The sequence below is a fragment of the Felis catus genome, chromosome D2, assembly GCF_018350175.1.
Source record: "Felis catus isolate Fca126 chromosome D2, F.catus_Fca126_mat1.0, whole genome shotgun sequence".
Taxonomy (NCBI): Eukaryota; Metazoa; Chordata; class Mammalia; order Carnivora; family Felidae; genus Felis; species Felis catus.
This window is the reverse complement of record NC_058378.1, coordinates 81280057-81304956: the sequence shown is the minus strand read 5'-3', so window position 1 is coordinate 81304956 and position 24900 is coordinate 81280057. Positions and strand designations below refer to the sequence as shown.

The 24900-nt window shown below is 50.4% G+C and overlaps 1 protein-coding gene across 13 annotated transcripts in view; it reads left to right on the top strand.

Moving 5' to 3' along the window:
- The window catches only part of DHX32 (DEAH-box helicase 32 (putative)), a 59340-nt gene that overhangs the window by 25408 nt on the left and 9032 nt on the right, over window positions 1-24900 (top strand). For all 13 annotated transcript variants that reach the window (XM_011287617.4, XM_011287616.4, XM_011287618.4 and 10 more), the window contains 5 exons: window positions 7110-7303; window positions 10777-11149; window positions 17089-17334; window positions 18646-18745; window positions 18833-18991. In XM_011287617.4, coding sequence (XP_011285919.3) covers window positions 7110-7303; window positions 10777-11149; window positions 17089-17334; window positions 18646-18745; window positions 18833-18991 — 1072 coding nt within the window. The remainder of the gene's footprint in view (window positions 1-7109; window positions 7304-10776; window positions 11150-17088; window positions 17335-18645; window positions 18746-18832; window positions 18992-24900) is intronic.

The window sequence follows — 24900 nt, the reverse complement described above, 5'->3', positions numbered from 1 at the left end:
CTTATTCAGTACCGAGCCCATTTATTTCGTTGCGCAGATTGTCCCCGACGTGGCCTGCGGGATGACTTCTGCGTCCTTCTGACGGTCCCCGTCATTCTTGGCGCGTTTCTTTGCTCTCTGGCCCCATAACACGTGACAGGCCCATCTAGTGTGTTCCCTGTTCCAGTCTTAGAAATAGCCATTTTCGGGGCGCCTGGGTGGCTCCGTCGGTTAAGCATCCGACTTCGGCTCAGGTCATGATCTCACGGTCTGCGAGTTCGAGCCCCGCGTCGGGCTCTGAGCCGTCGGCCCGCTTCGGATTCTGTGTCTCCCTCTCTCTCTGTCTCTCCCCCACTCATGCTCTGTCTCTCTCTCAAAAATAAATAAACGTTTAAAAAAAAAAAAAGAAACAGCCATTTTCCTCAGGGGGCCCTGGTCCCTTTAGGTGGAGAACTGTACTTAGAAACCAAGATCTGGGCACCAAGTGGCACTGCCATTAGCCCATCGTTGCTTCCAGGCCCCGTCAGGTAACAGAGCTAGGAGGCAGGTGTGTGGGTATGTGTGCCACCTCCCTGTCTCCCCCTGTAACTGTTTCTCTGTCTGTAGCTCTATTTCTCTGCATTTCTCTCTATTTCCGTCTTTATTTCTGTCTCTCTGAGTCTCCAAAACCATGAATTCGTGCCGGTGCCTCTGATGCCAGTTCCAAAAGCACAGGGCTCGCTGTGGCCCGTCTTGCTGCCTCTGAATAACTCCCTTCTCTAACCTTGAGGAACCTGCCACGTGATCACGATACGTGGTATCGTTACTTGTTCAGTCCTGGAAGGCACGCTCCGTGTCGTTTCAGAATTGCTTTAGCCCGCTCTTTTGGTTAGGAAGACACCAAGTATATACCCGCTGAGTTTTGTTTTAGAATTTGCGACCGCCAAAGGCAAGGCTTGTCACCCTACACCGTAGAATATGGTACGTCGATAGCTAGCAATGGTCTCTCGTGCTGTCTTCGACTTCTCAACCGTTTTCACAAATAATGCTTGTTTTCCGTTCATCGGGAAGTCGGTGTGTATCTTCGGGGTGAGAGAAATCTAAGTAGCATGGGAAATCTAAATAGATGGGAAAGTGGGCCTGTTCTAAACCAAATTACGTATCGGGAGCATCGGCTGTTTTCTCGGTTCTGGAAACAGCCCGGTTATTTTTGTCAGCTTCCGAGATGATTTTCTGGTTCCTCAGAGTTTCAGCCTTTCAAACAAGAGTTTGTCTTTAGACCCAAGCCTTCTAAAGAGGACCACAGACATTTTGCAGGGTCCAAAAAATTCCATCTGTCTCCGGTGCGGCTGGCGTTTTGTGACTGCCCGAGAGAAAATAGGACGACCTTTCATACATTTCTAGGACCTTTTCCTGTTGCCTTTTCTGGGGGCAGCTTTATGCAAAAGCCCGACAGAGAACGAAATATTTTTAGAACTGTCTCTTCTCTTTGCTTCTCGCTTTCTGGCTTTTGTCCTGAAATTTCCCAGGAAGTGGACGAGTTAGTGAGGGGAGTAAGCGCGATGTACCTGAGATTTAACCTAAATTCAGAAACTCTATGGTATAGAACATCTCCACCCCAGTAACTGAGCAGACTTGTCCACCATTTTCTGCTGGTACATCCTACCTGTGTTCACTCACCATCGAGGTACATACAAATTATGGTATCCAGGGACGTGTGACATTTAATTCAGCGGGGGACCCACTCCTCAGTAGTGTGTCCCGACACGGTGGGTCCCCTGGGGCGGCCTTAGGAGCGTGCTCAGGGGTGGTCACTTTGCGGGACTGTTTCTGTAGGGATGCATACCTTGGGGTGAATCGGAGGTCCTCTAGGTGCCTTTCAACTCCGGGTCCCTATGATTCTGGCACTGGAATAAGAGTGAGCGATCGGAGCCATGGCTCTGGCGGCGCCTCCCGTGGTCCTACGGAGCAGAAGGGGAACCAGGCTGTCGCTGACAGGTGAGTGACATAACCTGAGGGCTCGGAGGCCTTCGGGACTAGGCTATATTAACAGGGGTAGAGCCGTGTCTGGCTCCCTTCATTTCTGCATGTGTCCATTCGATGAGGTGAGACCATCTCTGCCAGTGGGTGGAAGGACAGCACGTGCTCCGCGGATGTAACTCACGTGGCTGTTTTCTCGCCACAGTGGCAGCCGTGGGCCCGCACACGGATGCCGCTGCCGCCGCTGTCCTGGGCCTGCCGGATCGGGCCCCCCGGGGACCCCGGGTCCCGGCTCTCCCAGGTCCAGCCACCGGCCTCCGCGCCTGCCGCCTGGAGAACAGAGTGCCTTTTCTTCCCTTTGTGACTTTGTACAGCGTAGAAGTCCAGGTACTAACTCGCGTCGATGGAGCCTTGAGGTAGATTAGACTCTGGTTACTCAGAGGACTCCTTTCACCTAGTCTCGTGCCGCACACGGGCCAGCGTCCCGGGGGTCTCCTTGCAGGCAGGAGACGAGAGCCAGGGACGCACGTTCTCACCGCGCACTGCGGCACTGATGGCCCGCCGCGCCCAGCCCAGAGACGGCCCAGCCGGGCTCTGGGACAGAACGGAGACGTGCTTCCCGGCTCGGGCTTTCACACGTGTGGCACGTCACGCAGTCCGGGCAATGGCATTCAAAACCTGGGTTGAGGGAGTTTGAAACGGTTGTCCGGTGAGTTCAGAATGAAACTATTTGCAGTCATAATTTCTAGTAGGGCGAGTTTCTAGACCAAATAGATGAATTTGGGTGTTGTCTACTGCCCACACTCCCAGATCAATCTGTAGATGGGTTTATTTTCTCTTCTTCTATTCATGTGTCAGAGGGGCAGTTTCCTATTTTGTTCACCAGGTTGCACAGCTTATGCCAAGTTCTAAAAGGATACTTAAGGCACACAGTGGCCTAGAACTCAGTGTTTCTCTCTGGAAGGAGTAAAGCCAAATGATGGATGGAAGGGTGCAGGTACTTAAGTGCTCCGAGTTCTGGCACTTGCAACTTAGATACGTTCTTAATACTGGGGGGGGAGGGCGGGGAGGGGGACTCTCTCCCCCATAGAGAAACAGTGGAAGAGAGAAATGAAATCTCGAACAGGTGCATACTTCGCTGGTAAGAGGCTAAGGTATATTAGGACAAAGCCAAAGCCACTTCCTGAGGATCAGAATCCTGGCAGGAATGGCACGGGGTTTATTGTAGGTGTGGGCGGCGGGCGGGTGTGCCCTGTGAAGCGGTCTTCTTGGCGTCCCTTGAAATCATGAAATGTCCACAATTTGCTAAGGCACCAAACCTATCGATGAGCCCTAGCTGGCTTGGAGTGATCCAGAAGGTGTGTAGGACCAGAGAAATTGTACACAACGGGCCAGATGATTCCCTGTTTCCTTTCCCTCGGCGTGTCCATCGCTCACTGCTGCTCCCTGTGTGTGGCTGTTCCCGAGGGGGCTGTGCGTGGTCCGCAGTCAGAGCCACGTTTGAGGGGGTTCCCTGCAATTAGCCACGACTTGTGCTCATCTAGTCACTTGGCCGTGTCCGCAAACGTCCTTACATTAAGCACAGTGTGTGTGTGGTCAGTCTTGCACTCTTTTTTATTGTTGTTGTTTTTTTTAATTTTTTAACATTTATTTATTACGGAGAGACAGAGCATGAGCAGGGGAGGGGCAGAGAGAGAGGGAGACACAGAATCCGAAGCAGTCCAGGCTATCAGCACAGAGCCCGACGCGGGGCTCGAACTCACGAACCGTGAGATCACGACCTGAGCCGAAGTCGGACGCTTCACCGACTGAGCCACCCAGGCGCCCCGGATATTTGTTTCTTCTTACGCAGTTCGTCTGCTAGCGAGTACTGCTCAAGCTTCCTTTGCAGTTAACGTCCCTTGGTTTTATTACTTCTCTCCCATGCTGAGTTCTGAGTCCAGGACTTTTCTCGTCCTTCTATTATGATGATGCCCTTAACTAGCCATCCATCCAAATATTTATTATGTCTATTATGTGTCAGGTCCTCTGCTAAGTATTGGGGAAATTATGAACCACACATGTCCGGCTTAAGGATTCTCCAGTCTGGTGGAGAGACAAAAATTCAAACAAATGGTTCTAATACGTTTTCACAAGAATGCTGTGTAGAGTCTCAGCTAACGACCTGGAGAGTGGATCCCGACATGATGGCAATCAGGTTTAAAAAAGTAAGGGTTTGGTAATAATTTAAAAATTATTTGCTGGGGAATGAGGGAGACAGAAAATTCTATGTGAATTCCCTTTTAGATGACCTGGGATGGTGAAACAGTTCAAGGTAGAGTATACAGAACCGTGGGCTTTTGAAATATTTCGGGGGCACCTGGGTGGCTCAGTCAGTTAAGCATCTGACTCGTGATTTCAGCTCAGGTCACGATCTCACGGTTCATGGGATGGAGCCCCACCTCGGGCTCTGTGATGACAGCGCAGAGCCAGCTTGGGATTCTCTCTCCTTGTCTCTCTCTGCCTCTGCCCCCCTTGCCTTCTCTCTATTTCAAAAAAAAAAAACACAAATTTTTTTAATAAATAAAAATAAAATATTTTTGGAAAGTATAAGGAATTTGTTTATTCATCAAAAATTTATTGAGTAAAATGACTTGCAATTATTTGGTGACCAAGAGAGACAGCCTGTGGTCTCCCAGGGCTGGTTCATGGTCTAGCGGGGTGGGTGGACACCAGGAACAGCCCAGGAGCTGCAGGACGTGTGAGCCATGTGTGGTCTTGGGTAGCACCCTAGGGGGTCTTCTGCCTCTGGGGGGGGCGCGGGCACAGTAAGCATTGTGGAGAAAACATTCCTGGAGCTTAGACTTGAAGGGTAATTCCTCTGTGCAACCCATTTTATGGAGAGGAAACTGAAGCTTAGAGAAACTGATTTACAAATAACCAACTAGCTGGGGCACCTGGATGGCTCAGTTGGAAGAGTACACGATGCCCGATCTTGAGGTGGTGAGTTTGAGCCCCACGCTGGGTTGTAGAGATTACAAAACAAAAACAGAACAAACTAGTAGCAAACCAGACCTGGAATGCTGGCCTTTGACCCCTGTAGTGCCTTGTTGTTTCCTCGTGTGCCTTGATTCTAGATTTCCTGAGGCTGGTACCTTCAACATTCATCTTCCATAGGACAGAGTGGGCACTGAACCCATTAATTACTGATTAGTTTTCGACCTGTTAACAAGGCTGACCCCTATCTTAAATGGAGGAAGTACACGTGCAGTGTTGACGGTTAGGGATTTGCAGTGCGCAGCACTGGCTCATTTTGGAGTTACTGATGATTTCTAGCTGAGTGTCAGATTACAGTGAGGACTACAATCTAAGAGTTCTATGACGGGTCTAGTAAATAGCAAACCTCAAAATAATTAAACATGTGAAAACCTCTAAAGATCTTAGATCTATTTAAAAGCACTCTCAGGGGCGCCTGGGTGGCGCAGTCGGTTAAGCGTCCGACTTCAGCCAGGTCATGATCTCGCGGTCCGTGAGTTCGAGCCCCGCATCAGGCTCTGGGCTGATGGCTCAGAGCCTGGAGCCTGTTTCCGATTCTGTGTCTCCCTCTCTCTCTGCCCCTCCCCCATTCATGCTCTGTCTCTCTCTGTCCCAAAAATAAATAAACGTTGAAAAAAAAATATTTAAAAAAATAAAAATAAATAAATAAATAAATAAATAAATAAATAAATAAATAAAAGCACTCTCAGAGTGGCGTCTGGGTGACGGTCAGTTGAGCGTCCAACTTCGGCTCGGGTCATTATCTCGCGGTCCGTGAGTTCGAGCCCCGCGTCGGGCTCTGTGCTGACAGCTCAGAGCCTGGAGTCTGTTTCAGATTCTGTGTGTCTCCCACTCTCTCTGCCCCTCCCCTGCTCATGCTCTCTCTCTCTCTCTCTCTCTCTCTGTCTCAAAACTAAATAAATGTTAAAAAAAAAATTAAAAACACTCTTAGAATGATCTGTTTTAAAAACACATGTCACGGGGCACCTGGGTGGCTCAGTTGGTGAAGCATCCAACTCTTGATTTTCAGCTCAGGTCGTGATCTCATGGTTCAGAAGTTTTGAGCCCTGTGTTATTTCTGTGCTGACAGTGGGGAATCTGCCTCCGCAGAATCCTCTGGGATTCTCTCTCCACCCTTCCCCCTCTTGCTCTCAAAGAGATAAACATTAAAAAGAAGAAAAAAACACGTAACAAAGTATTATTTCTTGATAGCACCTCAGGTTATAGCGTACAGATGAAACAGGTACTTTCTTTTTTATAAAAAAATTTTTTTAATGTTTATTATTTTTGACGGAGAGAGAGAGAGACAGAGCATGAGCGGGGGAGGGGCAGAGAGAGAGAGGGAGACACAGAATCGGAAGCAGGTTCCAGGCTCTGAGCTGTCAGCACAGAGCCCCACGTGGGGCTCGAACTCACAGACCGCGAGATCATGAGCTGAGCCTAAGTCGGACGCTCAACCGACTGAGCCACCCAGGCACCCCGAAACAGGTACTTTCTAGTATACTAATTCTCGCACAAACGAACTTGATACAGTAAATGGATTTTTAGTGTAAACGACTCAGCAGCAGCGTCGGAATCGACTCTTTCCAAACCTGGATGGAGTGGTTGACTAGCTCCCCGGGATCATTTTACATTGTCTATGATAAATGCTAGTGTACGTTAGCTTCTCTTACCAGGGATATGTTGAGGCTTATTTGGTTATTTTGTTACGGCCATTTAGGTTTAAATGTAAATGCTTTAATCTGGAGTCACAGAGGTGCTATTTAATATTTCCATTGCTTAAGACACTGTAGTCGATACCAGAAGCCATAGATAGGTCTCATGGAGCTTTCTTGCAACTGGAAGAAAAATTAGTCTTTTCAGAAACATAGCTGAGGTTGAAAATGTGTTTGTTTTTTTTTAACTTTGCCTTTGATTTTTATCTGTTTTTTTTCTCTTCTCCCCCCATCTGGAAGTGGTCAGACTCTCACAGCCCCTGCAACCTCGTGTTTGGTCCTAACTTTATTCAGTGATTTTCCAGGAATCACCCTGTGCCTCAGTGTCCCTAACCCGGGTGCGTTGCAGCCCCGCCGCACGACCCGCGGTTTCCCTGGCGGAGCAGAGCGCGAGTTCCTTCCCGGAGGAGGCTGATCCCGTGTCCTCTTTCCCCGCTGAAGGTTCCCCAGTGGTGCGCCGAGTACTGCCTGTCCGTCCGCTACCAGCACGGGGGCGTGGTGTGCACGCAGGTCCGCCCCCAGAGCGCCGTGCAGCTCGCCCTGCGGGTGGCAGACGAGATGGACGTTAACATCGGGCACGAAGTCGGCTACGTGATCCCCTTTGAAAACTGCTGCGCCAGCGAGACCATCCTGAGGTCGGTGTCGGGGTGGGGGGTGGGGGGTCGCTCTGCTGTGCCCCCGCCTCCACTCCTCCCACGTCGCCCCGTAACCCGCGGGGGACGGCCACGACCTTGTTCGTTTGGACCCAGAGACCATCCGGCGTATGCTTCTCGAGCTCCTCCCCGGGACGGGTCGGTACCAGTTACCTGGGTTGACATAGTCCGTGTGGTTCTCTGTGTGCCCTGCGCTTGGCATGCCCACGCCTCTTCCGGGCGGGGCGGATTCCCTCCAGCGCAAAGGGTCACCTCCTCCAGGAAGGCTTCCCTCCCGCTCCTGGAGTGTCAGTTAGAAAGCTCGGTGCTTGCCGGACTCTCCTCGATTCCAGCCTTCCTCGTGGCGGGTTCGACCGGCGTTCTCCGGGCCGCACTTGTCGGAGCCTCCCCGGTTCCAGAGAGTCTTCTCAGCAGCCACCACAAGTTGCAGGAGGGGGACCTCTTCTTATCTCTACTTATCGGGAGATATCCTCTGCCCCGGGGGCTCCAAGGGCTTGGCACACAGAGGAAAAGGGACCAGAGAAAGGATAAGTGGGGGGAGAGCCCTCCCCTGAGGCTGTGTTGCTCAAGGAGTTTTGCATCACAGCCCACGTGGAAAGTAGTTAGCATTACCTCAAGGACATGGTCAAGGCTGCTTGGCCATCCCGTGGGCTTGGGCCGAGCCAGGCGCGGCCTGGACGCTCCGAGGGCCGGGGAGACCAGTGTGCTGGGAACAGTGTATCTGCACACCTGTAACTCCTTTGTGGGGCCCACGGTGGGGGAAGATCTGCCCCAGCAGGGAGGGGGTACACGCGGTGCGCTGTGCCGTGCCATGGTATGGGACAGCGGTCCCGGCGTGCTCCTCCTCGGACTCCCCAGCATCTCACATCAGCAAGTTTGCCAGTGGAAGGAAGGAGCGGTCCCCTCCCCGAGCCAGCCAGAGGGCCCTGATCCTCCAGTGGAAGAGTCTGGGGACTTCTCCCGTTCCGAAAGCCCGTGTGACTCATTTGCGTGGTACTGAGCCGCTTCCCCTCAAGTGTTTATCTTCAAAAACAGAGGACGCAGGGCGTCAGGCTAGTGTTAAACCAGGAGGGATCTTTCCGTCAACAGCGCTATGACTTGAACTTCTCGAAGATAGGCTCGTCACCTTCTGCTTTGATAGCCAGGGCCTCAAATTAGTACCTAGGCATAAACTCTATGAGGCAAATGGTCTGTAAACGATACAGATGAAATAGGTAAAAACCTCCCTGCCGGTGGCAGACAGGGCAGGACCTACGTCCCCGAAAGAGTAAAGGGTCCCTGACCTTGACAGATTGATTCTTTACCCTTCACATTTTGAAGTGGCCTTTCACATGCTCGCGATAGTAATTAAAGGACAGCTCTGACTATATTCTAAAGTTAATGTATGTATTTTTATATCTTTAATGCCATCTGGAAACGTTTTGGCGGGGACTCTCGGTGACAGTTACTTCCAAAATGAAGTATTACAGTATTTTTATCTTTTATGGATCAAGTGTAAATTTAATTAAGTTTTTTTTTTTTTTTTTAAGAAAGCCATGGAGATAAATAATTTTGGAGAAATCGACCAATGTTGTCAGAGCAGGTGGAAGACCCATCTCCCCGTTTAAACGTCTATTATGTGTTGGGACGTAGCTTCTAGGGGATTATTTTATGGCAGAGCCCCCGCCCCCCAAGCATTCAATCCTGGCGGCCGCACGAAGAACTACAACTTATGTTGACATTTGTTTCGTTCTTACGTGCATGTAGCATTCTTTCTGGAAAGTAGCTCTCGGCTGCAGGGGGGCTGAACTGCAGGTGTATCCCGGAGGTGGATGGGGGTTGGGGTCCCGCTTTGGCCCCCTTTTGCTGCCTTTGCTGGGGGGCCCGGCCCTCACATTGCCTTTTTATCCTCACTTGGCAGTTTTTCTTGTTGCTGGGAGACTGTTCTTTCTTTCCCACCCTGACGACCACCCCCTCCCCCGGCCCCCGGCCCCCAGCCGGTGCGGTGTCAGCAGATACTCTGATTTGTGGCTAACAGAGCGGGAGTGGCAGCAGAGAGGCCACAGCTAGTGCAAAGCCCCCTCTGATCAAAGAAAGCAATCCCCCATTTTCCCCCTCGGTTTTCCGCGCTCTGAAAAGGAGGCGACGTGGCTGTCAAATGCGTGTCTCTGCCACTTGCTCACCTGAGCCCCGCACAAGCCACCGAACCCCTCTGTGCTTACGCTTCCCCGTCCGTGAGATGGGGTGCCCGCTCTCCCTGTTCACAGGGGGGCTGAGGGGGCAAGACGAGCTCACGCGTGTGACCGACACGCGTAAGCCCCTTGTCCGTGTTCGCGACTTTCTCGTTACAAAGGTAAATTGGAACCAGATTCATTTCCTTGGACATCTAATTCTAGCCATAATTTTTAATAAGCTCGGAGTGAATGGCTATTTGAATGAGAGGGTTTAAGGTTAACTACCGATTATGGAAGGCAAGGTCCTGTATTTGGTATGGTCTTTTCCACTTGTTTGTAACCCCTTAGTATCTAATCTTTTAGGTAGGTAATAGACACTTAGTAAATACAATCTTTATGCCTACCACTGTCTTCCCCCCTCCCCCATGTTATATGTAACAGTTTAGTTCTTCTTTAGGCTTTTTTGGTGGCCCTTTTTGAAACCGTTGATATACCTAAATATTATATACCTAGAATAGTCTTTCTGAACTATGTATGAAGATGTTCTGTAGAATGACACATAAATTTCAAATATGGACCCTCTAGAACACAGGTTTTAAAAGAATTACTCAGATTTTCATTCAAGGTCAAATTCAATATATTTAATTTCAGAAACTACTAATAAAACTTTCCTAGATTTCATTTTTAGCCTTTAGGAGTTTTGTATTAGGAATTTAAATATAAACTGCATTTGATGAAACTTTAACAGTGTCCAAATATATATATATATATATATATTTTTTTTTTTTTACATAGTCATCAGAACAGTGCTTTTTTAAGCACTGTATATGCGATCTTATGAACACAAGGTAGGAAGTAGATCTCTGTGCTATAGGGAAAATCGAAGGTCCGTATAGCTTTAGGATTGAGCCTTAGTGTTCCTTTAGCATTATATAATCTGGAAGGCCAGGCTTTGCTGAGTCTAGTGGAGTTTTAAATAAATCCCCATCTTCCCCTTTTTATTTAAGCCTCGATGTTACGTACAAAACCCACACACTGCCTCCTCCTGGCGGGGAACATTTCTTCCTAGAAGATCGGTGCTTAGAGGAGGGAGTTTGCTGAGAAGGGGATAATTCATCTGACATGACGGGAGAGGCATAGATTTAAATAACTTGCTTTTGGACGAGAGTCAGCAGTAACTTGTGATTCTATCACACTAACTCCTGAGTGAGTTAGGGGACGGCAAAGGCGTTTGTGGTGGCGGCAGGAGTCGTCGTCCGGTGTCTCCCAAGAGCCGCTAACTTGACCGCCTCTTCTTGGTAGGTACTGCACCGACGGCATGTTGCAGAGGGAGATGATGTCCAGTCCGTTTCTGGGTAGCTACGGGGTCATCATCTTAGACGACGTCCACGAAAGAAGCATTGCCACGGATGTGTTACTTGGCCTTCTTAAGGACGTTTTAATGGCGAGACCCGAACTGAAGCTTATAATTAACTCCTCCCCTCACCTGATCAGCAGACTCATGTCTTACTACGGAAACGTGCCTCTCATAGAAGTGAAGAAGCAGCACCCCGTGGAGGTTGTGTACCTGAGCGGGGCCCAGAAGGAGTCTTTTGAGTCCATTTTACGCCTTATCTTTGAAATTCACCAGTCTGGTGAGAAGGGAGACATTGTGGTCTTTCTGGCCTGTGAACAAGTAAGTAAGATTCTGACCTAAGGGCGGAGCTGGGTTACCTAGGGGGGAGCCTCTTGACCCTGTGGCGAGGCTGTTCATAATTATTAACGTACGGGTTTCAGTTTGCTGAGTCGCCGTTGAAACGCTTGCCTGTTTTAAATACTCGAGAAGACACGCAGGCAGGGTAAACAAAACGTGTTCTGGAAGGAGAGCACGGAAGTGCTTCTGCAGTCCCAGGCGGTGAGGACAGAGGGCCCGGGGGGCGGCTTGGGGGTCTCCAGCCCGTGGTCCCCAGAGCTGACCCGCTGACACCAGGCTCGGGCCGAGTGTCCGTCTGCCCCAGGTGGTCTCGGGAGGGAAGATGCGCGCCGACTCCCGTCACGCTCTCACTGTCTCCCGTGTGACCAGGGGCGTGTGCCGGAGACGAGGCCTCTACCCATCCCACAGATGTCCCTCCAGTCGTCACCGCAGTGTCAGCGGGAAAGTATAATGTCTAGCCCACCCAGAGGACTCTCTCCCTGCACTGGGGTCCTTTTAAAAAAGGATCACAAAGATCTCACATGGATTCTGGAAAATGTGGTTTCAAAAGAGTAATTAGAAATGTATCACCGAGGGGCGCCTGCGTGGCTCAGTCCGTGAAGCATCCAACTCTTCGTTTCGGATCAAGTTATGATCTCACGGTTTTTTTGAGTTCGACTCCCACGTGGGGCTCTGCGCTGCCTGGGATTCTCTCTCTCTCCTTCTCTCTCTGCCCCTCGCCTACTCATGCTGCCTCTCTCTCAAATAAACTTTATTACTTAAAAAAAAATTTTTTTAATGTTTATTTATTTTTGAGAAAGAGACAGAGCTTGAGCAGGGGAGGAGCAGAGAGAGAGAGAGGGAGACCCAGAATCGGAAGCAGGCTCCAGGCTCTGAGCTGTCGGCCCGGAGCCTGATGAGGGGCTCAAACTCACAGACTGCAAACTCATGACCTGAGCTGAAGTCGGACGCTTAACTGACTGTGCCATCCAGGTGCCCCAAATAAATAAACCATAAAAAAAAAAAAGAAAAAGAAAGAAATGTGTGACTGAGTCTTCGCTACTGCTTTTATGTGGTCGAGGTGCCATCAGGCTTGCAGTGGATTGGGGTTTTGTTCTTATTTGTGGCTATGCCCGACCCTACTTCCCCTGTTCTGTTGGCTGAATCTAGAAGCCCCCAGAATCTCAAGGATTATCTCTTTCTTCTTAGGGCCTAATTTCCTGGTCTTTTTTTCCTGCTCATCGTCTTACTCAGTAAAAGTGCTACTTTGTAGCAGACCATGACCCAAATACGTAGTGATTCCAGTGATTAAACAGAAACCACAAAGGGCAAGGGAGATTGTTTGATGTTGGCCGAGGCACCAGCTGAGCAAAGACAAGGGTCTCAGCTCTCCCTCAGAGCCTTAAGTACTCACTTCTTTCAAAAATACTTGTAAAGTATTTATGCGGCTTGATGTTCAAAGCATAAAGGACGACGGGCCCTCCCAGCTTCGGGAACTTCAGACAGCCTTCTCACAACGTAGATTTTACCTGCTTCCATAAAGAAAGTAATTCAGAATCTCAAATATATAACTACCGTAGATTTAGCGATTTTTCATGTATGGACTATACAGTTTCTTCAATAGGAGGTCTTCTCCCTATTATAGCGATTTATTCTGTGACCATTTCCTAAGCCTGCATGATTCAAGAAAGTCCCGAGGAAAGTGGTAAGATGAACAGGCGGCCAGGGGAAGGATCCATGAGGACAGTTACAGGTTCTCAGTGTAACCGGGCGGAGCCTGAGGAAGGGAAGATTGGCAGAATGAATGGTCAGTCACCAGGTGAAAAAGAAGACATGAGTTTCTGGGCGGGAGGGAGAAAGGATAATTAAGACTGATAGAATGAGTAGTCTTTCAACTCAGAGTAGACAAAAATTCCAAAATGGATTTTTGGAAAACAAACTTGTCGCGTGCAGATCTTACGGTTCCGAGCCTCTGGGAGCGAGGCCACGATGGTGGGCAGGTGCCGCGGGTCTGACCTGGGGCCAGCCCTGGAACCCGTGAGCCAGGCTCCTCTTGGTGCACCGGCTCACGGCAGGTCTGGGTCGCCAGCGTCCCGCTGGCTTCAGCAAACCTCTGCCGGGACCAGCTTTCTCTCCCAGTCCAGCTCCGCCTTCCACAGCTGGCATTGGGCTCGCTTGTCCCCGTGTCCCACCTAACAGGCTGGACGCAGTTCAGTCCCCTGCCGGACTTTTCCCTTTTCTTCTTTACCACGTCTGCCAGGATTACCATTAAGGTACGCCTCTCCCTCTCCTGTGGTCTCGCAGTTTCTCTCTTCGACAAATGTGCCTTGCTCTGAAATCCATGTTAGCCGCTGTTGGTCACACCCCCACCCCCCATACTATTTGAAACTTTCTTGATTTCCATATAAAACGTTAAAACCTGCCACAACAGTTAAATGTCCCGTGAAAGCAAATCCAAGCAGTTCAGTACATTAACAGAAATGCACTGTCATTTTTTAAGAGATACATTTTTTTTTATTTTAAAAATCTTTGAATGTTTATTTTGAGAGAGAGTGCAAGCAGGGGAGGGGAAGAGAGAGAGAGAGAGAGAGGGAGAGAGAGGGGGAGAGAGAGAGAATCCCAAGCAGGCTCTGTGCTGTCAGCACAGCGCCCCACACAGGGCTCGATCCTACAAACTGTGAGATCATGACCTGAGCCAAAATCAAGAATCAGACACTTAACCAACTGAGCCCTCCAGGTGCCCTTTAAGAGATACATTTTATTTTATTTTATTTTATTTTATTTTATTTTATTTTATTTTATTTTATATTTTATTTTATTTTATTTTTATTTTGTTTTATTTTTATTTTGTTTTATTTTGTTTTTAATTTTTTTTAATGTTTCTTTTTGAGACAGACAGAGCATGAACGGGGGAGGGTCAGAGAGAGAGGGAGACACAGAATCCAAAACAAGCTCCAGGCTCCGAGCTGTCAGCCCAGAGCCCGCCGCGGGGCTCCAACTCACAGACTGCAAGAGCATGACCTGAGCCAAAGTTGGACACTTAACTGACACTTAACTGAAGTCGGACGCTCCACCGACTGAGCCCCCCAGGCGCCCCTTACGAGATACAGTGGAAATCGTAGAAATGCCCTCACACATTTTGGGTTGGGGAGCACTGGGTACCTCCCGTTGTCTGTAACCGCTCGCTCAGCACCTCAGCCTGCTGTGAATTAATCCCCATCGTCACAGGCTGTCCTGTGTTTTGGCACTCAATTGAGACTTTGAGCCCTCAGTGTTTATAGTTCCTTATCCTTTAACTTTTAACCTGAAAAAAAAAAAAGTGAAATACGTGAAGTAGAAAATGAAGTTGGGATTTATGGTGCCAGCAGCCAGATTGCGGTGCTGCTTTAAACAGGACGGCATTGTCGCCTGGAAGGCTTTCTGGGAAATGCCCTGCGTATTTGCGTCACTGTGGGCCTTTTCGTCCTGGGGCCGCCGGGGATCTCCCTGCGTGTGTCACCGTGCTTTCCGTGGCTTTGCAGGTGGCTCAGGAAGGCCCCACATGGGTAAGTGCACAGACACATTGAGTAAGAAGGAAGTGAATAAACAGCATTTTGGGGCGCTGGGTGGCTCAGTCGGTGAAGCGTCCGACTTCAGCTCGGGTCATGATCTCGCGGTCCGTGAGTTCGAGCCCCGCGTCGGGCTCTGTGCTGACAGCTCGGAGCCTGGAGCCTGCTTCAGATTCTGTGTCTCCCTCTCTCTCTGTCCCTCCCCCATTCATGCTCTGTCTCTCTCTGTCTCAAAAATAAAAATTAAAAAAAAAAGTGAACAGTATTTTAAGCTTTCTTTTTCCTTCAAATTCTGAAGGTTATGGCCTCAAATCCTTTGATAGCTGAGCCTGAAGCGCCTACACTGTGCACACTGTCAGTGTCTATTTTGCTCTGCTTTTTTTTTCCTTTTGAAGAATTCTTTTCTTTTTTTCGTTCTCCATTCAGAACAAAACTCAACCTTAGAGCCCACCTACAACCACAAAGCTTTAGCAATGGGAAGCAAATAAAAACTGAGTGGCCCAAATCACTTTTTAAAGAGTATCCGAAGAGAATAAGAAATGTTTGAGTGCAGTTGGAAGGTTTATTTTGAAAAATAATTGCCCACAAGCGAAAAGAGAAAGATACTGCTGGAATCAGCCTCCTTTTCCGGCTCCAGGAACGCCTGTGGCAGCCTGTTCAGGGGCGGCGGGGCGGGGAGGGGAGGGGTCATCTGGGAGGGATGGAATGGGGCCTGTCCTGGGGGGCCGAGCAGCAGCCAGGGGCAGGAGACAAAGCTCACATCTCCGTCCTCCTCCTGGTAATTTCTAATAGGCTGTCCGCACGTGGAATGGTGATGTGATCAGAATTAGAAATACGGAGAAATCATTTTGTTCTGAGTGTTCCAACTGGCAAGTTTTCATTTATTATGATCAGCAGGTACTCTCTTGGCTTGGTAGAAATCTGCCCCAAGGACGCCACCTCTGTGTGGAACAGGGGGGTCTACACGGGAGGGTGTCCCTGACAGCTGCTCCCGTGGAAGCTTCTGCCCTGCTTCCTGGGGCCTCCTGGAGGCCCGGGAGTCACTTTCAAACAGCTCTCCCCAGGCCTTAGAGACCTGTGATGCCATCTTTCTAGGCAGATGTGTCCCCTATAAAACCCTGAGTCAACTCAACCCTCTTCTGCAGATGAAGGGAAGGAAGGAGAACGAGCTGGACACTGGAAAATGGAATAGGTCTTAGGTCTTCAAAACTCTTAGTGGTCACGAGAAGTCATCTTTTTCATGTAGATTTTTAGTGCAATCTGATGAACGAAATGAGACTTCTTCCATTCGGTAGTTTGTTAGCTGGGCCCTGAAGAAAGTAGAAACTTCAGAAACATAAATTCCAAAGGTTTAAGAGTTACATTAAATGACACCTCTTTTATTTGAGGTCCTAAAAATCTAGTTTTTGAGAAATGGAAATGGAAAAATCTAGTTTTTGAGAAATGTATTTGAGAAATGGAAAAATACTATCTAGGGGCGCCTGGGTGGCTCAGTCGGTTGAGCATCCGACTTCGGCTCAGGTCATGATCTTGCACTCCGTGAGTTTGAGCCCCGCGTCAGGTTCTGTGCAGACAGCTTGAAGCCTGGAGTCTGTTTTGGATTCTGTGTCTCTCTCTCTGCCCCTCCCCTGCTCATACTCTGTCTCTCTCACTCTCAAAAATGAATGTTAAAAAAAAAAAAAAAGAAAAATAGTATCTAAAATGCCTTGCCTTTGGAGCATTTTGCCCCCTTACTTATGTGTAGTTTTAGGGGCAATAACTTACTTTTCCTTCCCCCAATACATTTGTCAGTGAAACAATTTAAAAGGATATTTCTACATGCTTGAATCATGCCACAGTGTGTAAATCAGCAGTGACTGTCTCCTGCCGACTTCATTCCATTTACACGATCTTAAAGGCTAATGGGTCAGAGTGACCCAGAGACCCTGGTTACAGAATGGGTGTGTATATGCTTTTATTACAGACCCAGAGATTGTTTTAGAATTCTTAGTTGTTCCACCATTAAAGCACAGTGATGCGTCACCATCAATATGAGGATAGCTTCTGTTTACCTGTCATTGTTAATGGATCTGAGAAATTGCATCAATCTAGAAAAATAAGATAAATGCATAAAAAGGCACGGGCAGTACATTTCCCAAGAGGAAGACCATTTTGGACGAAAAGCAATGAAATTGTTTATAAGTTACATTTAACTTCCCCAAAGAAATGTACTCATCTAGTCGGGTCTTCTTTTCATGTAATGATTCACAGAGACAACAACACAGGTATTTCTTTCCCTGCATACATTATGTACCTTTTGCCTGTAGTTGTGTTTAATTTAGACATCTTTTTTCAAAGTGATGAAGTTGTAACATATTTTATTCTCATGGATGATGTTATTTTTTTTTACTTTAGGATATTGAAAAGGCCTATGAAATTGTCTGTCAAGAAGGATCTAACTTGAACCCAGATCTAGGGGAGCTGGTGGTGGTTCCTCTGTACCCAGAAGAGAAATGTGCGTTGTTCAAGCCAAATGAGGAAACAGAAAAAAGATGCCAAGTTTATCAGAGGAGAGTGGTGCTAACCACTAGCTCTGGAGAGTCTTTGATCTGGAGTAACACAGTCAAATTTGTCATCGACGTGGGTGTGGAAAGGAGAAAGGTAAATTCTTGTCACGTGCGTAAATAGCCTGCTGATGAGCATCGAGAATCCATTTCTTGGGTTCCTGCCATCGTATCGAGCAGGAAGTGAGGATGAACTCTGCGATCTGATGAGTCTCTGAGTTGCCCATGCGCACACAGGAGGATTATCGCGGCCGGTGACCAGTCTTGCCTACCCACTACTGCCTTTCGTTAGCTTGTCGGTAATCCCCACGCTAATTGGGGTGCCAGAGGAAAACGTTTTGAGAAAAGACACAGCTACTAAAGCAGAAAGGTGATGGCTTCTCTTGTCAGTGGTTTTTCTTCAGCTAAGGTGCTAGCAAGGCAAAGGGTCCAACTCCTGAACCAGTCTTTTCCTACGTACATCGTCTGAGTGTCTTGGGGAGACCCCCTTTCTCAAAGTAATTAGCATCTTGGTGATTTACCAGAATTTAGTTTCGAGTATACTGGCTTTAATTTTATCAGATTTTGGGTTTAATGTTGACAGGATGAAATCCTATCCTAAATTTTTAAAAATACTTTTATAACTACCTGTAAGTAAAAAAAAAATTAGGAAAATGGAAGTAGGCTATCTCAAACTCTCAAAGACACTGGAACTTAAGGAATCATAGCATTTAAGAACTTGAAAAGAAACGTACCAGGGTATTGATCCATTTCACATCATTAGAGGTTTACGTAGCTTTTACCCCTTTAGGACACTGGGTCCCCGCAGTATGTTACTGTCACAGAGCAATTCCAGCCGTTCTGAAGGCTCCCTGGGAATCGGTTTGGGCTCTTACTGAATTCGTCCACCGTTCAGAGAACCCAGGGCTGTCACTTTCCCCCTCAAACCACCCGTAGGAAAAATCCCTCTTGGTGCCATATGCCATTTTTGTCTGAGCCCCTAGCACTGGGAGGGCTCAGCATATGTTGTCAAGGTCAGACCGCTGAGATCACAACTTGAATGGAACCTTGAAGAGACACAGCACCGGCGGGTGATCATCCTTTCCTCTGTGTGGTGTGTGACGATCCGTCATCGTTCACAGGGTCGTGCTTTGAGAAGCGACACCACCGGTATTTCGGGAGATGGTGCGGAGGCCCTGTGTTTATTGAACCTACACTGAAAGCAGACAGTCTCTAAATCCATTTATCAAGCCACTAGCCGTTTCTCTCTCAGGGCAAGCGAAACAATAACAAATGTCATCCCGAGAAAATGAGTCTGTAGTTGGGCATTCCGCAAAGCGCCCTGGGCCACGCAGTCCCCTCCGGTCCGGCGAGCCTGCGCAATCTTGAGCGATGTGATACTAAAAAGATGCTGTCTTTCCGTTCACAGGTGTACAACCCTAGAATCAGAGCGAACTCACTCGTCATGCAGCCCATCAGCCAAAGCCAAGCGGAGATACGCAAGCAGATTGTCGGCTCGTCTTCTCCAGGTAGCACCACGGCCACGAACACGGCTGCAAATCCCCGGAGGCAGGCGACCGGGAGCCATCGTAACCATGTCCCTTGGTTTCTTCCAGGAAAACTCTTCCGTCTGTACTCTGAGGAGTTCGCCTCCAAAGACATGCGGCCGCTCAAGCCAGCCGAGATGCAGGAGGCGAACCTGACCAGCATGGTGCTGTTCGTGAAGAGAATAGACATCGCAGGCTTAGGCCACTGTGACTTCATCAACAGACCAGGTAGCTGTGTGCTCGAGTGTTCTCGGGGCGCGTGGCGGAGACGTGTGCCCCTGCCTGGGCCCGGGCCTGAGAGCAGGTGGCACTCAGTGGCACAGGCAGGCGCGCAGAGATTTGGTCGTACAAGCATTGTCCCCGTTGGAGGCACATGTCCTCTGAGGTCATTTTTCGACAAACCTGTAGGAACTTCTTGCCCTGACACTGGAGAATGATCTGGACCCTGGAGCCCGGGCGGCTGGGCAGGGGTGGCCAGTCCCGGCCTGAGAGTGGCCTCTTCCACAGGCAGCCCCTTCCCACTGCCCCCTGCCCGCGTCCAGGCATCTTTACCTTGGGAACCGCTGCTTTGTTCTCGGACCAGCAGCTTGACCTCACCGAAACAGAGTGGGTACGTGAGTCCCCCATGGAGGGTCCTGACTGAAAGGATTGGTCGCTCTTCACTGATAACTTAGTTCACTTGTGCTTTGATAAAAAGAACGTCCTTAATTTTTTTCACACTTTAGGCCAGTGGTTGAAATTTTCAGTATGTGTATCAGATGGTGGCAGGTGGGGGGCGGTGGATGACAACCTACTGATCCGGGTTCTGTATCACATGCACACGAGAGAGTCACAAAAGACCGTGTAAGCAGAGAGCATACTTGGAAACAGTGGAATTTCTTCTTTGTTTGGGATGTTTTCTCTCTGTCCCTGTTTTTCTGTCATTTTGCCCAGCAGTGCTGGTAGGATTTACAAGCACTTGAGAAGTACATTATTTAAAATTATTTTTTAACGTTTATTTATTACTGAGAGACAGAGACAGAGCATGAGCAGGGGAGGGGCAGAGAGAGAGAGGGAGACACAGAATCCGAAGCAGGCCCCAGGCTCCGAGCTGTCAGCACAGAGCCCGACATGGGGCTCGAACCCACAAACCACGAGATCATGACCTGAGCCGAAGTTGGATGCTCAACTGACTGAGCCACCCAGGCGCCCCGAGAAGTACGTTATTTTAGAGTAACTCTTTCTCAAATATTTCCGAAAATGACTGGTAGGATTTGGAGTGGGTTAAGAGGAAGGTGCTCTAAAGGTGACAGGTGCGAAGTCGACAGTGGAGACAGCTTGTCCTTCTAAGTGGCGCGGCCCTGTGCGGAGGGTGCGAGAAGTCGGCGTGGGTGGGACCAGCGACGCCTGCCGCTTCAGGGCGCCCCAGGAGCATCGCCAGAAGTTTCCTCACCCTGAGGGCCCGGCAGGTGCACCTTGCTCTGCACCAGTGTCGCGTCCTTCCCTGGAGCCTTTCAGAGTTTTACAACAAAACTCTCCCAGTAAACACCGTGAAAAATCAATTACTCTGGGGAACCCTTTGGGGTCTTAGATTTTCAGTGCAGACTTTCTCATCTAAGGAGCAGGGGGATCTCTAGGAGGGAGAGGGACCCGAGCTGCTCCTTCTGAAATCCGTCTACTTCCTCTGCAGCCATTTCCTCCCGGGAGCTCTCTGTCCTTCCAGAAGAAGGACTGCGGACAGCTCTTCTGCAGTGTCCGTGCCCCTGCCCCATCTGCCCACTGTGCCAAGTCTGCAGGACCATGTGTGGGGCCCCTGGAAGCCACCATGACCTGGGGGGGGCACGGAGCCCCCGGAGAGGCTGTCCTTGGCAGGGAGACTGGCTTCCCTAAGGGCCTAGAGGATGCAGGTGTCAGAGCACAGGGCAGCGGGAAGACCTTCTCCAGGGTGAGCAGCAGAGGAGCCGAGACGCAGACAGGACAGAGAAGAAGCCGGAGTAGGATGTGCGTCGAGGAAACGTACCTGGGAAAATGGGCTCGCACCTGGGTGGCGGCCACGCGGCGCCACCCTCCCGCGGGCCTCGGGGGACGTGAGCCGATTTTGCTTGGCTCCCGGCCTCCCTGCCTGAGAAGAGCGTTCCTGGGGCCCGGCTCCTGGGTCACCGGCCGAAGCGAGGAATGCGTGTCTGCTGGGTGCACCGACCTAGGCAGGAGGAGCTCTGGGGATGTAAGGTTGTAGAGCGTGTGTGGCCACCTCGGCTCGGCGCATTTGTCTTACTGGACAGTGTGGGGTCACGGGAATCGTGGGGAGTCCGACGGGGCCGGGGGACAGTATCCCGGTAGCCTCCACCCCGGGGCTGTCAAACGGCCACCCATCCTTCTCCCGGCTTTTCCTCTGGTCGCTGAGGAAGCAAGCGAGGGTCTGGGCCATGCACCCCCATTTCTCAGGTTTCTCACGGTGACCTCAGCTTCAGACGGCTGGGCTTCTGTCAGAGCCCGGCGGCCACAGTGAGCCCTGCCGAGAGCTTCCAGGGACCGAGCTCTGCAGAGACGGGCTTCGTTTCTGAAACCCACTCTTACAGTTGCACCGCTCATCGCTCCGGCCCCAGAGTCACCACGTGTCGGGTCCCCGGGTATCTTCCCATTCCAGACGGTAGGTGTCCGGTGGCCTTGCCAGGAAGGGAGAAGAAAAGCAGGCTTTGTAACGTCAAAGACTCCAAAGAGCAGACGGCAAACCGCAGCAGGGCAGACCCCGCTTCCTCCCGCCAGCCTCCCGCTGCGCTGCCTGGAGCTGAGAACTGGGGACAGAGGGTTGGGGGGCAGCTCCTTTTTGTCTCCTGACAGCGTGCACACATCCGTGTTGTGCTGTGTTCGGGGAAAAGAGAACCGTGGACGAAGTCTGACTCATCGTTTTAGAAGGAAATAAAGATGACGCTTGCAGCTGCTGCATTAATTCAGCTGCTAATTGAAATACGCAAATGCAGCAAACGTGTTACCCTTTTCAGGGTTCATGAGCCATGTGAAACTGAATCTGGCATAACTAGGCTACCGGCTATTCACTGAACTCCCTTGATACTGATCTCTTAAAAAAGAAAAAAAAGAACCGGTTGTTTTTTCCTGCCTAGTGCTGACTGTTGGCCTCCATCATGAGCGACGCCATCACTGGCAGTCTGCATCGGAGGCGTCGGACCGACTGACCACGTCTCCTCCTCCGGGAAGGCGATGGCACCCGCACAGCAACTGGAGACAAACTAGCTGCGGTGCACTGGGCTACATCGGAGGTCATCTGTGTATCAGGAGGCAGAACCCATTTTGGGGGTGGCCAGACCACTGGCTTCAGAATGATCTAGGAGAGATGAACCCCTACACACAGACTTGCCAGACATCATGTGCAGGATGAGAGCTCAAGAAAACGGGGGAGCACGCAGGGACAGAATAAAGTCGGGGCTGCAGAGGCCAGCATCGGTGTGGGGAGAAAGAGGGATTAAAGATGCTGCAATGGGTTGATCTGCGGTGAGGAGTCCGGCGTCAAGAAATCAGGATCTTCTGGAACTCCGGCCGCCACGATAAAGCCGTTTGTGCGCACACTGGAGAAGCCCGCGTGCAGGTCTCTATGTCACTGGAAACATGATATTTTGCTTCGGGGTTCACAGAAGGGTCTTTACACATTACAGTCTGTACTGAGAGGAGAACAGAGGGAGTGTGGGCTGCAGACTCCACGCTCACAGTGGCACTCACAGACTCGCCAAGGACGCTTCCGTCCGCTGCCCGCCGCCCCCAGACAGCCCCAGAGGTGAGCAGGTGGTCTGGCGCCATCCCGGCAGGAAGGCCCAGCGTGGGTTTGTGAATGAGTGTCTGAGGCCACGCGGAGTTTATTGCAGTGTTCAGGTGGCCAGGTGGAAATGGGAAAAAGAGGCACAGATAAAGTAGAACAACCCAGGGGCGGCTGAATGAGGATCTTGGAAGATGCCGGAAGCAACAAAGTAATTTTTCAGAAAGCGAAGCTGAGAATGGGAGAGATTTTGTAAGGCGCAGAATGGAAGGAAGCATTTTCAGCTCTTGATCCGCATTAGGCTCTTCATAGGTCCTGTGAGCAAGTGACCTGTTAGCCAGGCCAGGGCGTTCGAGGGTGAAAGGGGCATTCGAGGGTGCACGATTAAGCTGGGACGAGACATGGGAGCGGGCCGTCCCTGGGGAGCCAGGGCAGAGGGACACTGAAAGCTCAGGCTCCTGAGCAGACTGCCAGGGCTCCGGTCCCGCCCCCCTGGCTCGCTGTGTCACATCCAGCATTATGTCACTTTCTCAGGGTCTGTTTCTTCATCTGAATGGGAGTGTAATCAGAGTAATTGGTTCATAGAATTGTCAAGATGAATTAGTTACCATGCGTGGGGCCCTTAGAAATATGGGCACACGGGCACCTGGGTGGCTCAGTCGGTTAAGCGTCCGACTTGGGCTCAGGTCATGATCTCACGGGTTGTGGGTTCAAGCCCCACATCAGGCTCTGTGCTGACAGCTCAGAGCCCGGAACCTGCTTCGGATTCTGTGTCTCCCTCCCTCTCTGCCCATGCTCGGCCTCTCTCAAAAATAAGCGTTAAAAAAAATTTAAAGAAACGCACAGGCACACGGTAAATACTATGTCTGTCACCGCCTGCACGACTCCTGCCCACACTGCGACAGGCACGTAGGCCCTGAGCTGCGGACGGGCGCACACAACGCGGTTTCCACGGTGGGAAGAGCAGATACCAGACCACAGGCATTGGGAGGCAGCACCAGGCTGCCTCTGAGGAACCGCGGTGGGTCACAGCAGAGCTTGGACGTGGAGCCAGGAGGCGTGCTGCAGGTGCGGAGGCCTGGGCTCACATCCTCGTTTGGCCGAGCTGGGCCGCTCGGGCCTCTGCCTTTGGCAGGTCACTTACCTTTTCCTCAGCTGTAGCATGAGGATACAGTGTCTGCCCTCTTGTGTCAGGGGGTTACAAAGAGGTTCAAATGAGGGGGCGCCTGGGTGGCTCAGTCGGTTAAGTGTCCGACTTTTGATCTGGGCTGAGGTCATGATCTCACGGTTCGCGGGTCTGAGCCCTGCATCAGTGTCCGCCCTGGTGGTGTGGAGCCTGCTTGGGATTCTCCCTCCCCCCCCCCATTTGTGTGCTCTCGCTCTCTCTCTGTCTCAAAATAAATGAACTTGGGGAAAAGAGATTTAAATGAGATTATGCAAAAGTGCCGTGTATAGGGGGTAGGAAGTAGGCAAATGCCAGACTTTATGAGCATGTCCTTTGAAACTCAGGGAAGCAGAAGTGTTTCCTTCCTATTTTCAGAATCAAACTCTTAACCTATTCCCTAAAAGTCCTGACTTGAGAGTCTATGGTGTCAACCCAGAGCCATCTGATTCCTCAGTCTCTTCCTTCTGTGGACTTTGCAGCATACGCAATGCCCAAGTCCCAGTCCTAAAACCACTTGGGACCAGAAGCTACAGTTTTAAAAAACGTTTACTTGTTTCTTTTATTTTGAGGGAGAAACAGTGCGAGCAGGGAAGGGGCCGAGAGAGGGAGGGACAGAGAGAGGGAGGAAGGAGGGAGAGAACCCCAAGCAGGCTCCACACTTCCGCGCAGAGCCCAACATGGCTCCCACGAACCGTATCCTTCTCTCGTGGCTCTTCTCTTTTGCTCTCTTTTCAGTCCACATGGCAGAAAGTTGGCCGTGTTCTGCCTCTAGCCTTACGATGTCCTGAGTCAGCCCTTGGAAATCCCGGTTCCTCTGGGTCCAGACTTCTAAGACTCCCACCATAGAGTCATCGGCTCTGTTTGAGAAGGGGCCCACCCTGAACCGGTCAGCCCTGTGTGGAGGTTGGTGGCAGTGTAGGAGGCGGTCACACGGTACAGCTCACATGCTTCTCTGGGAGTGGAGGCACGCTCCTAGGTAAAACCGCATTCCCAGCACATTGGAAAGGGATTGTTGGGTTCTGTGTCGATGTCCCTCCTCAGACCGCCAGTTCTGGAAGGCCACGATTGAGCCCGTCCACGTGTGTACTTGCCCCCAGGGCCTTGCAAGTGCCAGCCGCACGAGAAGCCATGAGTGGCTTAGGAGGAAGCGAGTGAATGAGTTGAGTGTCATCCTTATAAGGGAGTAAGTCAATCAGCAAACAGCCAACAGAGCAGCCTTGGCTC